At 39.6% G+C, this 13,381-nt stretch overlaps 1 protein-coding gene across 6 annotated transcripts in view; it reads right to left on the minus strand.

The window, feature by feature from the left end:
• Positions 1–13,381, minus strand: part of LOC136833799 (protein unc-13 homolog 4B-like) — a 251,818-nt gene that overhangs the window by 696 nt on the left and 237,741 nt on the right. For 5 of the 6 annotated variants that reach the window (XM_067096060.1, XM_067096059.1, XM_067096058.1 and 2 more), the window contains 3 exons: positions 10,532–10,725; positions 10,097–10,215; positions 1–664 (listed from right to left, as the gene is read on the minus strand). The exon at positions 1–664 is cut by the window's left edge and continues 696 nt beyond it. In XM_067096060.1, coding sequence (XP_066952161.1) covers positions 10,109–10,215; positions 10,532–10,725 — 301 coding nt within the window. In that variant the 3' untranslated portion in view covers positions 1–664; positions 10,097–10,108. Of the gene's footprint in view, positions 665–10,096; positions 10,216–10,531; positions 10,726–13,381 lie in introns of those variants that run through there. The other variant, XM_067096064.1, reaches the window with a different exon arrangement.

The raw sequence follows: 13,381 nt of genomic DNA on the forward strand, positions 1-13,381 counted from the left end.
AGGAACGGCAGGGGTTGAAGCTAGGGGCCGAAGGCACACTGCAAAGAACCTTAAGTAATGCCCACAGAGGTGCACTGACGGCACTAACCCCCTGCTGGGGAAATTAGGTATAGCAAATTGAATGAAATAGGCTAATCAGGAAATGCAGATGACGTTATTGCAAACTACAGTATTTATCACCTTTTTTATCTTGTGGAGAGCATAAAGTAATGAACAACACAAATACAAAATATAAATACAAATATCCTGTTAAACAGACATACAATTGTGTATTTGTGTATGAGAAATAGGTACAAATTAATTATAAAGAACATGAATTTACTAAGTGATATGTATAGTGTTAAACAATAATGAAAATAAAATAATTCATTCATTGGAATTGTGGTATGGCTGCTGGAACAAAAAATATAGCCTACAAAAAACTGAATAGATAGCAGTATTAAATAAGTACAGTCCAAGCAAAGAGATAGCAACTCAATCATCCGTCTCTTTACTAATGAATATATCACATAATACAGAGTTATTTCATCTGACATATCACAGCAGAATTATGAACTCCCTCTAACTTCTTCCAGGACCCAGTCTCCTTGAAAAGTCTTCTCTATTGTCTACAGTTGAGGCAGAGTTGACCTGGTTGCCCAATAAGAGATGAAGGTGACAGGACCTGTTTCCATTTCAACGAGAAAGAGAAAATAAATAAAAACAATTGGGAGGATAAAACAAATTCATCTCAGGTCTGAAATAAAACCTTGTAAGTGACCTGCTTAAGCAAAATACATATTTCGCATACCCGCAACAGGAAACCACTATTTCATTGCATGTATATATTTATATTTATAAAATTTTAAAATTACGTGTGCCTTTCCTAAGTATACAAACCAAATCCTTTCATATATGGAATATCCTTCGACACATACAATCATACAATGGACCGACTTTACACTTAACTAACAAGGAAGGTCATCTGGTGGAGGCATGGGAGAGAGGAAGTTAGCAACGCTCTCCTCCCGCACACCAACCAACTTCACTGCAGCTGTATGAAAAAGGTGGAGCTGATGAAGTGGGTAAATCTTTATGAAAGGCATCAGTTTGCATCCCTGGAAAAAATACAAATTACTTCAAAAATTTGTGATTTGTTCCTACATGGATGCAAGCTCTATGCCTTTTAAATATGGAGACTTAACTCTTAGGTGGGAGGTAGTACCTTATAATAAAAGGATGAGTACCGACCAGGAAAATAATTCATTCCATACCGTACGGTAAAAGATTAGTATCCTTTCTTTTCCAATGGTGATAAGAGACCCCATGCCTGAGTTTCTGGTAAGGTTTGAGATTTTGTAGGAAGCAAGAATTCAAGAGAACTAGGGCAATTCTGAGGACAAGTCCCGTTGACCAGCAGCATTTCCTGGTTAATAAAGAGGGGTTCAAAATAAGCAATAATTCTCTTCTTCCCCTTGTTGTAGAAGGGTAGAAAGAGGGCAAAGCATTTTGACCAGACAAATAGGAAGGCGGAACATGCAGCCTATGTACTCACATCATGAAACTAGAGGAAAGTGTGTTCTGAAATACATCACTAAGTGACTGGACAGGCCACAATAATATCTCATCCAGGTCTCCACCAACAAAGTCTAGGAGGGAAGGGATCAAGAAACCCTCAAATCTTTCGTCCAGAACCAAGGGATTTTGAGTTTTGGCTACAAATTCTGGTACTACAGAACAGGAGAGAGAGCTCCACCCTTATAGGTACCGAATTAGGTGGAAAAAGCCAAGCAATTCCACAACTCTTCACCAATGCATGATTTATTATTTAAGGACTTTGACTACAGCTTGGAGGGGGCGATTGGAAGGCTCCAAGGACTAGACACATCCCACTCCAGGGAGCAAAGTTCCCAGGTGAGGGCAGGAGTGCTCAAAATTCCTTATTAATATGGCTAACCCAACTCAGGTAGTTAGCCATATACCTTCAATTATCCGGATTACCATTATCCATAACTTGACATTATCCGAGACACGTGGACTAAAAACCAAGGCCCCAAAGACATAGGATAAATATAAATTTTTAACAATTTTGAAAAAACTCTCCAATGGTTGGTAATGCTGTGCAGCCTCAGGAAAATAGGGTGGGTCGGATAGCTGGTTACTATGGGAGAGGAGGGGCAGTTAGGCTGTGTAGAAAGGGGTTGTTGTGGCAGGTGAGTGGAGCTGGAGAGCAGTTTCCCTTGCTGGGAGGGGTGAGGATGCAGTGTTGGTTGGGTGAAGAGGGTTAGGTAGACGTCTGACTTGATAGAGCTTGTTTAATTTCGTGTTGTTGCGCTTATGATTTTTAGTTATTTTTTGTGCTATTCTTACTATTTATATTTTTACTGTATTTTCTCATTTTTTATTTTACAGCCCAAAGATAAATGCTATCATGTGCAGAGAGAGAGAGATGAATTCTCTTGTGTAATGTTATATGTGTGATAATCATACATAGAGTCAACTAAACTTGTAAAGAAATATTGTACAGTAAATCAAGTAAAGAAAAATGGAAAAAATGACACCGTATTAAGAAACATAAATAAATGCATACTATCTGTAGAGGCTTCCTACAGCTTGTTTTGTGTTATGCTTATGATTTATTTATATTTTATGGTATTGTCATTTATATTTTTACTGTATTCTCTCATTTTTAAAAGAAAACTATTGTGCCGGCTTTGTCTGTCCATCAGCTTGTTTTGTGTTGTTATGCTTATGATTTATTATTTATATTTTATGTTGTTGTCATTTATATTTTAACTGTATTCTCTCATTTTTAAAAGAAAACTATTGTTCTGGCTTTGTCTGTCCGTCAGCACTTTTTTCTGCCTGCACTTTTTCTGTCCGCCCTCAGATCTTAAAAGCTACTGAGTCTAGAGGTCTGCAAATTTGTATGCTGATCATCCACCCTTCAATCATCAAACATACCAAACTGCAGCCCTCTAGCCTCAGTAATTTCAATTTTACTTAAGATTAAATTTAGCCATAATCATGCCTCTGGCAATGATATAGGATAGGCCACCACTGGGCTGTAGTTAAAGTTTCATAGGCCGCAGCTCATGCAGCATTATACCGAGACCACAGAAAGACTGATCTACTTTCAGTGGCCTTGATTACTCACTGTAGCGGCTGTACAGAAAACTCAATTGCGCCGAAGAAACTTCGGCGCATTTTTTACTTGCTGATTTTTACAACCCAAAAGATAAACGCAATTGTGTGTGTAGGGGCTGGTGTTTGGGATGAAATATCTCTGCGAAGGCCTGTTTGGTGTCTTGTAACTTCTCATCTTCTCCAGGTCCCCAGAGGAACACCTTCGCCACGTCCTTGCCATCCTGAAACATCTGCAGGACAGCGGACTAGTCATCAGGTTCCACAAGCGCATTTTCGGAAAGAAAAAGTAGACTTCCTCGGCCACAAGATTTCCCCAGCAGGACTGCGCCCCACGGCCTCTAAAGTAAAAGCTATAGAGAACTTCCCGAAACCACAAACCATCAGGGCCCTTCAGGAGTTTCGCGGGATGGTAAACTACTACCGACGTTTCATCCCAGATGTCGCACGCACTATGTACCCCCTGACATCAATCCTGAAGGGCAAACCAAAAACACTGACCTGGAAGGCTCCACAGCAGTAGGCATTCATTGAAATGAAGACAGCCCTCTCCAGTGCCACTACCTTAACTCACCACAACCCCACTGCTGCCCTCAGGTTGACAATGGACACCAGCAACATCGCCTGCAGCACAGTGAACGGCGCCCCCCAGCCCTTGGCCTTCTTCAGCCACAAATATTCGCCAGCAGAGACCCGCTACAGCACCTTCGACAGAGAGCTGCTGGCTATCTACCAGGCTGTGAGACATTTCAAGTACCTGCTGGAGGGGACCGAATTCACAATCCTAACAGATCACAAACCCTTGGTGCATGCATTTGCAAAGCCAGGAGATGCATGGTTTGCGAGGCAACAGCGGCACCTGACCGCCATCTCCAAACTCAGGTGCACCATCAGCTATGTCCTTGGCAAGAAAAACCTGGTAGCCGATGCCCTGTCAAGGGTAGAAATCAATTCCCTTCACCTCGGCATCAACTACGAAGACCTGGCAAGAGAACACACAGCGGACCCAGAGACGGCGGACTACAGGACGGCAGTGACGGCTCTTAAGTGGGAGACGTGCCCTTAGCAAGCTCCGAGACACCAGGGAGGTATCAAAACTGGTGGAATTGACTTAGATAGAGTGCTCTATTGCACTAACATTAGCCTATCATTGGACTATGAATGCTTGTTCAGTGTAGCCAAGAAATTTGGAAAAGTAGAAAGAATGAAATTGACTCTAGAAAAAGACAAGCGGACTTTTTCTGCTTATATTAAATTCTCTTCTTCCCAGGAAGCATATGAGGCTCAGAAGAAATTACATGGCCATGTCCTCAACGATGCAGTACTCAGCACGAAGGTGTTCTCAGTGAGAAATGTGAATGACGATCCTTTTGATTTTGTACCAAAGGATGAAGAACGTGAATCGTCTCCATGCAGCAGAACACTCCCCACAATTTGGCATGTTGCTAGCTTTAAGGAGGGAAGGGATAATCTCATAAAAGGTGCCGAATGCATTGAGAACAAAGTGGGTACTATCCCCATCGGAAATTTGAAAAGGTATGGGAAGAACTTATTAATAAAAGCAGGAAACGAGACGCAAAGCAGTATTGTTAACAAATTCAAACCACCTGAAGATGGGAATATTGAAACATATTGCGTCCCATAAATTCTTTAACACTTTAAGAGGGTGGTATACTCTAGAGATCTTCATGCCTTTAATGAGGAGGAAATTCTCAAACGATGCCCCCCTTGCATATACCAAGTTAAAAAACTGGGAGGCGATGCAGCCATCCTACTAACCTTCTCCTCTAGTTATTTACCTGACACCCTCATCGTCAGCCACGAAAGGATGCAGGTAAAAAAATACAAACGAAAAGCCAAAACAATGCCGTAAATGTTACGAATACGGCCATATTCAAATCTCATGTATTAATAAAAAAAGATGTTCTGTATGCTCTGTAGAGCACGACAACCCTGAGTGTGAAGCAGCCCGGTACTGTTTTCAGTGCGAAGGCGACCACACTCCAAATTCTAGGACCTGCCCCAGGCACAGGTTCGAAGAAGAAGTGCTGGCAGTGGCAGACAACGAACACATCAGCCTTAGTGCAGCAAAGCGGGTGGTAATGGCAGCGAATAGAAGTGCCAACTCCACTTATGCTTCTGTCATAAGGTTGATGAAGAATCTAATAAAGCAAAGCCTCCAATAACATCTACTAGTAGGCTCTGGAAACCTGCTTCTACATCGGCCGAAAACAATAATCAGAACCCTGAATCACGAAGTACTTTGAAGCCTAGTACCAAACACTGCACTTCAAAAAGCATGGACAATCTACACCACAAAGTGGAAACAAAAGTAAAGGCAGGAGATTCAGCACCCAAACAAAGCTTGCAAACATATGCGAACATTCCCACCAAGAAAGAATCGAAGGAACAGCCCCAAATAAGGAGAGCAAACTCTAACCCTTCGGTCGTTACTACCACTAACAACAGGGATAAGGTAGCAGCTGCTTCCACAAGAAAGCGCACAAGGAACACATCCCCCAGTGATGAGGGTTTTATAATAAAAACATCAAATGGGTTCAGTGCGCTGGAAGAGATCTCCCCACCCAGAAAGGTGAGTCCAAATGTATATAAAGCCCAAAGCCAGGTGAGTGCTTACCAGTCATGCTGTCCTAAGACTCAAAGCAACAGCAACAACAATATTCAGAAGACCAGTGAACACCCTGACCATCAAAGGCATAACACAAAATCTGATGGTAAGCCAAAAACCCCGACCTTTAACAAGGACGAAAAGGGATCAAAAAAACCACCTCTGATAAAGGAGAACTTTCCTCTCCAACCTAGGATCGGCACTTCCCCTCCAGTGAGTGGGAAGTAGTACTTTTAACTTTTTTTACATTCACTTACGACATCCTCCAGTGGAACTGCAAAGGTCTCAGAGCCCGTTCTGAAGATCTTAAAGTTTTAATGAATGAATTCAGCCCAGGGATCGTATGCCTGCAAGAAACAATGATAGGAAACTCTCCTTACAACCCTGGACTTGATTATGCCATGTTTAATTCTACTCCCCAGTTGGTGATCGTGCTCATGGAGGTGCTGCAATTATTATCAATAAGTCTTTGCAGCACTCCACAATACAACTAAATACAACTCTCCAAGCGGTTGCAGTGTCTGCCATCTTAGACAAGAGGATCACGGTCTGCTCACTATACCTCCCACCAGACCTTTCTTTTAACATTGGAGATATTCAGTCCTTGATTAACCAACTTCCCTCCTTTTCTCGTATTAGGAGATTTTAATGCCCACAACCCCCTTTGGGGAAGTCAGTGTTTAGACGGCAAAGGGAAAATAATTGAGGACCTTATTGATACGAATGATGTTGCACTATATAATAATGGGTCAATGACCTTCCACAATATTCATCATAATCATCTTTCTGCACTGGACCTTAGTATTTCTTCAACAAATATCCACCTTGACTTTAACTGGTCTGTTAATGAAGATTTGAATGGCAGTGATCATTACCCGATCCATCTGAAATATGCTGTAAATGCCCCATCTGAAACATTACCTAAGTGGAAGGTAGAGGATGCTGACTGGGACAAGTTCAGTCAAGGAGTCAATCTAGATAAGGAATTTGAGTCATTTCATTCTCACCTGGATGCCTATGACTACTTCATTGAATCCACTCTGAAGAGTGCCGAGGGCTCGATCTCTAAGACAAAAGGTAAACCTCGCAGACCTGCAGTTCCCTGGTGGAATAAGACATGTGGTACTCTGAGGAAAGTCACTAGGAAGTGCTACCGACGATACAAAACTAGTGGCTCCCTCAGTCTAAATTAATCTATAATCGTGCGTTAGCCAAGCAGCGGCGTTTTTATAAGAAAGCCAAAAGAGAGTTGGCTTTATTATATCAATGGAATCAATTCCAAAACTCCATTGAGAGTGGTGTGGCGCAAAATTAGGAAACTGAGTGGAAAATTTGTTTGCGTCACCATTACCCTCATTAAAAGTCAATAACACTCTGATCACAGAGCCCACTGAAGTTGCCAGTGAGCTGGGAAAACACTTTTCTCAAGTTTCCAGCCTGATAATTATTCTCTAGAATTTCAGAGAATTCGGAAGGCTGAAATGACTCTGAAAATTTGATTCAGGAAAATCTGAACCATACAACCACAAATTTTCCTTAAGAGAATTTCAGGAAGCACTCTCTTCAACTGAATCAACAGCTCCCGGGGTGATTCAATTTTATATGAAATGCTTAAACACCTCCCAGATGATGCCAAAAGTATCTACTCAAGATTATAAACAAAATATGGGAAACTGGAATTTTGCCCAAGGACTGGAAAATATCCATAATTGTCCCCATAAAAAGCCTAATAAAGACGCTTCCCAAGCCACCAGCTATAGACCAATAGCTCTTACCAGCTGTGTTTGTAAGCTGATGGAGAAAATGATAAACACCAGATTAGTTTGGCACCTGGAAACTAAAGGACTAATAACTCCATTTCAATTTGGTTTCAGGAAAAATCGTTCCACCCTTGATCCTTTGCTGAGGCTGACCAATCAAATCCAGCAAGGATTTGCCAAACGATGTCAGACTATCGGGGTATTTTTCGACCTAGAGAAAGCATATGACACTACTTGGAGAATTGGCATCTTAAAACAATTGCACAAAATGGGCATATGTGGAAGAATGATTAAATTCATATATTCCTTTTTAACAGAGATTTTTTAAGGTTAGAGTGGGCAACACACTCTCCCAACCTTTTTGTGCAGGAGGAGGGTGTTCCACAAGGAAGTGTGTTAAGTGTGACACTTTTTCAGTTGCAATAAACAGTATTGTGCAACAAATATCATCACCTGTTAAATGCTCGCTTTTTTGTTGATGACCTTGCAATATACTGCACAGGATATGATGCCTCGTCAGTATGTAAACATTTGCAAAGGTCTGTTAATGCTATTACAAAGTGGGCTGATGAGAATGGTTTTAAATTCTCTTCCTCGAAAACAGTTTTTGTAAGATTTACTAGGTGCCAGCGTGTGGAAGAGGTTCCCACCCTTAGTTTAAAAGGATCTATCATTCCTTATGAAAAGGAAGTAAAATTTTTGGGAATGACCATTGACCAGAAATTGACATGGGCCAACCACATAAATGCCTTAAAGACTAATGTTAAACAATCTCTCAATATTTTAAAGGTTGTCTCTGGATTTAGTTGGGGAGCTGATAAAAAAATCCCTGCTGAGACTGTATGACTCGTTGTCGATCCAAGCTAGACTATGGCTGTCAGATTTATTCCTCAGCTTGTAAAACCAAGCTGAAGGAACTGGACGTTGTACACAATATGGGGCTGAGAATATGCTCAGGAGCTTTTAGAACTTCGCCTGTTGAAAGCATATATGTTGATACAGACCAACTTCCCTTGATCTAAGGAGGCAAGAACTAGGATTAAGATACATGGCTAGAATTAAAAGTGCTCCCAAAAATCCCTCCTTCCAAGTGCTGAGGAAGCAGACTCACAGGTCTTTTCTGGTACAAGAGCCTCTAGACCATTCCAAATTAGACTAAATGAAGATGTTAGGGATAGTCATCTTAAATCCCAGAAAGTCATGGAAGTGAAACATCCTGTGTATCCTCCATGGCTTATCCCAGCAGCATCCGTGTGCAAAAAAGCATATAACAAAAAAGACTGTCCTGAGGAAGAGATTAGGGGAAAGTTCTTGGAGCACGATACTGCCCATACTAATGTGACAAAAATCTATACTGATGGATCAAAGTCGGATAGTGGTGTTGGCTGTGCAGTTATCCTTGGTGATACAGCATATACAGCTAAACTACCTGACTTTGCATCCATATTCACAGCAGAACTAACAGCCATAGTCTCTGCCCTGGATATAGTTTTGAAAGTAGCGACACTAATTTCGTCATCTACTCGGACTCAAAAGCACTTTAGAAGCAATAAAAATTCAATAGCTTCCATCCATTAGTTCAAAAAGTTCAGGAATCGCTCTTCCATTTGTATTATCTGGGTAAATCTGTCTCTTTCTGTTGGGTCCCTTCTCATGTGGGGATTTGTGGAAATGAGATGGCAGATAGGGAAGCGAAAGGTGCTAGTGTCTATTCAGAAACAGCCTTTAGTAAAGTGCCTCATACAGACCTAAAAGGTCCTTTTAGATCTTATATTTTAAACAAATGGCAAGAAAGATGGACTTCTTCTCTTGCCAATAATAGAAAGTATAGAAAAATCAGAAATAGTATATTGCCGTGGCTTTCGTCTTTCCAGTCGGATAGACGAACAGAAATAGTTTTAAGCAGAATGAGGATTGGGCACACTTATTTGACCCATCAGTTTATTTTAGAAGGGGGCAGCCTCCCAGAGTGTGCTTGCGGTGGTGAGATGCTAACAGTGGAGCACATTCTGGTTGCTTGCCCCAGATATTTTAACAAAGAGAGAGATATTTTAGAGGTAAATCCTCTGTGATATTTTTTGGGAGATGAAGCAGATATTTCTGCTCTCATCCCCTTTTAAAGTCTATAAACATTTTTAATAAAATTTAATTATATTTTATTAATCACATCATAGATATATATATATATTTATTTATTAAGCATTTTCTTCATTAATTCATTCATTTATCATATTGTAATTTATCTATGAACCATCTTCATCATACACTCATTAACTCATTTTTCATAATATAATTTATTTAGTTTCCATTACGGCGCTGAATGGCTTCTTTGGCCCCAGTGCCTGGGCTTTTGCCCTAAAACTCATACATCCATCCATCCATCCATTCTAAGAGAGGTTACTCATTGAGACAGGAATTCGTACAAATTTACTATCTTATATCGACCACATACTGCGCTTCAAGGGCAATATTACATATAAGAGGTACTTCCAAGAATATCTTATTCCTTGATATAGGAACTCCTGAAAGTGACATAAACTTTAAAGTATCTTACAGTTATAAGTACTTATAAAATAATGCTTACCTGAGCTACTTGTTAAGGGCCATTTCCCTTTTTCCGATTCATGTCCCTAAGTTCCTTTAGGAAAGCTAATGCTTTTTTATCCTTTGTCCTGAGCTTGAGTGCTTTCACTGCCAAGTAATCTGTCAATACATAGGAAAGCTTAAGTGATATTTTACATCTATACGAACAGTAAACCAAACATGGTTTCCGTTACTGCGAACAGAAAATACTGTGCTATTATCAAAACGAGAACTGAAATTCTCTCCATTTTCTAGTTTACTTTACAAAAGTTGACAGAGATAAGATTTAAATGCATCTGATGATGAACGGACAACCTAATGCCCTCATGTAGACCAAGTATCATGGCACCAAGAAGAAGCAGGAAAGGGCAAAAAAGAGGTGCTCCTTGAGCAATGATAAAAGTCTACTCATCATAGAAAACTCAGGGGCACTTACCATCCTCTTCATTTGGTACAGTGAGGCTAAGGTACTTAGGTGACACTTTACTTGCACTGCACCTTTCGACACATGGCACCGTGTCAAGAGGCAGGATAGCTTCTCCCACAAATCCATCCTTGACCAGCTGTGGCGTTTTCACAGTGAACAACAGAAGGCCAACTTTGGCGCTGTGGCCCTTGGAACTGATGTTACTGTTGAGAATAAAACATTTATTCGAATCATATGTCATTGTAAGAGAGTAAAATGAATGCAGAACACTAAGGAACATTCACAAACAATATACAGATGAGGTAAAATTTCCAAATTTGTAATTTTTCATCATAAAAGAACCACCTTTCATTCAAGATAAAAATCTGTTATTGATTGCAGCATAAAAAAGTGTATGACATTACGTAAGGATATGCGATATATTGACTATAGGGTCCTATAAGGCGAATGTAAAGCATTTTCTTTTTAGGCAATATTTGAGAATGGTAATGACTTCCTGTGTCAACTTGCTGATGCATGAAGAATAATTATATACAGATTTAGAATCTCCAGATAACCTCTCGTTTGCCCCGAGAAGTATCTAATGCCTTTTAAATTTCCAGTAATGCCTGCACAAAATGAAAGTGAAATATACATTTAAATATATATATATATATATATATATATATATATATATATATATATATATATATATATATATATATATATATATTTTACACACACAAAATTACAGTAAACCCCATATTTAGCGGTCTCACAATTCATGGACTCACCTATTCGCAGATTTCTCTTTGGAACATATATACTCATTATTCACTGAAAATCTGCCCATTCACAGTATTTTTCACTGAGAAGTATTCACTAATTACTGTATTTCTGGGTTTTCCGACCTGTGTCAGCCAGTGAAATAACCTTTCAGCACTTATTTCTAGGTAAAGCTATTGCTAAATATACCAGAGAAAAGCTAAAAAGCTAAGCTGGAGTTACTACCCCCAGTGCGAGCTCCATGAAATGGGAGTCGTGTATGAGAAAGGGTGAGATTGTCACAATCACAGGCCTCCGCCCTGTAAACATTCCCAATGTCAAAAGTCCCACCGAGTGAGGTGCCGTTACAAACCCCCGCACCACTTCAAATACTGTAAACAAACCAGCGTCACCCTCATTCCATTTTTAGCACGCGTCTTGTTCAGCTTTTGTGTGTGCGCTCTTTTGTGGCCCATTTTTTCTTGTACTATGGCATCCTCACAGGATTCTTCTTCACCTAAGTTGAGTACCATCTCTGTATTTTATTTTTAGGCGGTTGAGGCTCCTTATTTCCCTCTAATTTAATAATTAGGGGATTTATAACATTTCTCGTCCACCTTCTCCCGGCCCCATGTGACCTTCAGTCTCGGTGCGGGATTTTTATGTTGGGGCTTCGTTCCCCTTCATTTTCTTACGTTTTGTGGCTTTTGCTTATCCTATATTCATTGGGCATTATTATTTATTGTTTTGTTACCCTTCTCTGGGGAAGTTCGGGTCCTTGTCGTTTAGGCTACGAGTTTTCCCCCTCGAGCCTATCCGCTCTTTATCAATTCTTATATGTGTTGTATTTTGGACCCTCACTTCCTCCAGCGTTTGGGTATATTATTTGAGTTGGTACAGTTATGCTTATTAGGTTTATTTTAGGCCTAGCACACAGATTTCTTTGATATTTACGGATTATGTCCTTTGTTTTTAATCTTGAAGGTCGGCCATTTTCCCTCCGCGCTCTTATCGTGTTGGGTTTGGTCCTCCCTTCTACATGTGTCCTTATGATTATTTGAATTATTGTATTATTTTATTTATGCCTAGGATAGGTTAACTTTTAGGCTATTATTATTATTATTAAAATAGTTTAACCAGACCACTGAGCTGACCATCAGCTCTCATAGGGCTGGCCCGAGGGATTAGGATGGAATGACAAGTCTAGGCTAGAAGCCTAGCACTGGGACCTAATAGGTCACTTGTCAATGATGATAAACGAAAATGAAAATGAAATTAAAAGCTGTAAAAGGCATACGCTTTCATACTGGAACACACTCACACAATAAATACATTTAAACTCATGCTCCAATACATACTCACTAAAAAGGTATATTAAAATTTAAAATAAATTAAGTAAAATCATAAAATTTAAAATTCATTACTGATTGATTGTTTTTTCTTATATTTTTCCAATTAATTTGCAGCTTCTCATGAACATTAAAATGGGTGCTATTGAGAACGTTGAAGATTCTGACAAAATTTCTTCTATAGGTCTATTTCCAAAATTTGATAATCGCTGCAGGTTATATTTTGGACATTCACACAGTATATGCTTAACTGTTAACAGCACATTACAATCTGGGCATTTGGGAAGAGGTCCACATGGACTGTTCATTAAGTGCCCATGTGTCAAACGAGTATGGCCTATTCGAAGACGTGTCAGAATTACTTGTGCTTGTCTCTCTCTTTGATATGACGAACTCCATTTTCCAACACTGGATTTTATCTGTTTTAATTTATTATTTGCAGGTTCTTCGTTCCATATATTTTGCCATTTTTTTACAATGACTGTTTTTATATATTTTGTATAGTCACTGATAGGGATGTCTACATTTGTTCTTGTCATGTGGACCGCTTCTTTAGCTGCTTTATCAGCCTCTTCATTTCCCTTAATCCCTACATGGGCAGGGATCCAACATATTTCAATATTTTTTCCCTTATTATACAATTTATGGAGTGAGATTTTTATATGTTGCACAATATTATTTTTGGGATTATAGCTTTGAATAGCTTCTATAGCACTTCTGGAGTCGCTATAAATTACAAAATTATTATATGAGACTTCTCTAATTA

The sequence above is a fragment of the Macrobrachium rosenbergii genome, chromosome 52, assembly GCF_040412425.1.
Source record: "Macrobrachium rosenbergii isolate ZJJX-2024 chromosome 52, ASM4041242v1, whole genome shotgun sequence".
In the NCBI taxonomy this organism is placed as follows: domain Eukaryota; kingdom Metazoa; phylum Arthropoda; class Malacostraca; order Decapoda; family Palaemonidae; genus Macrobrachium; species Macrobrachium rosenbergii.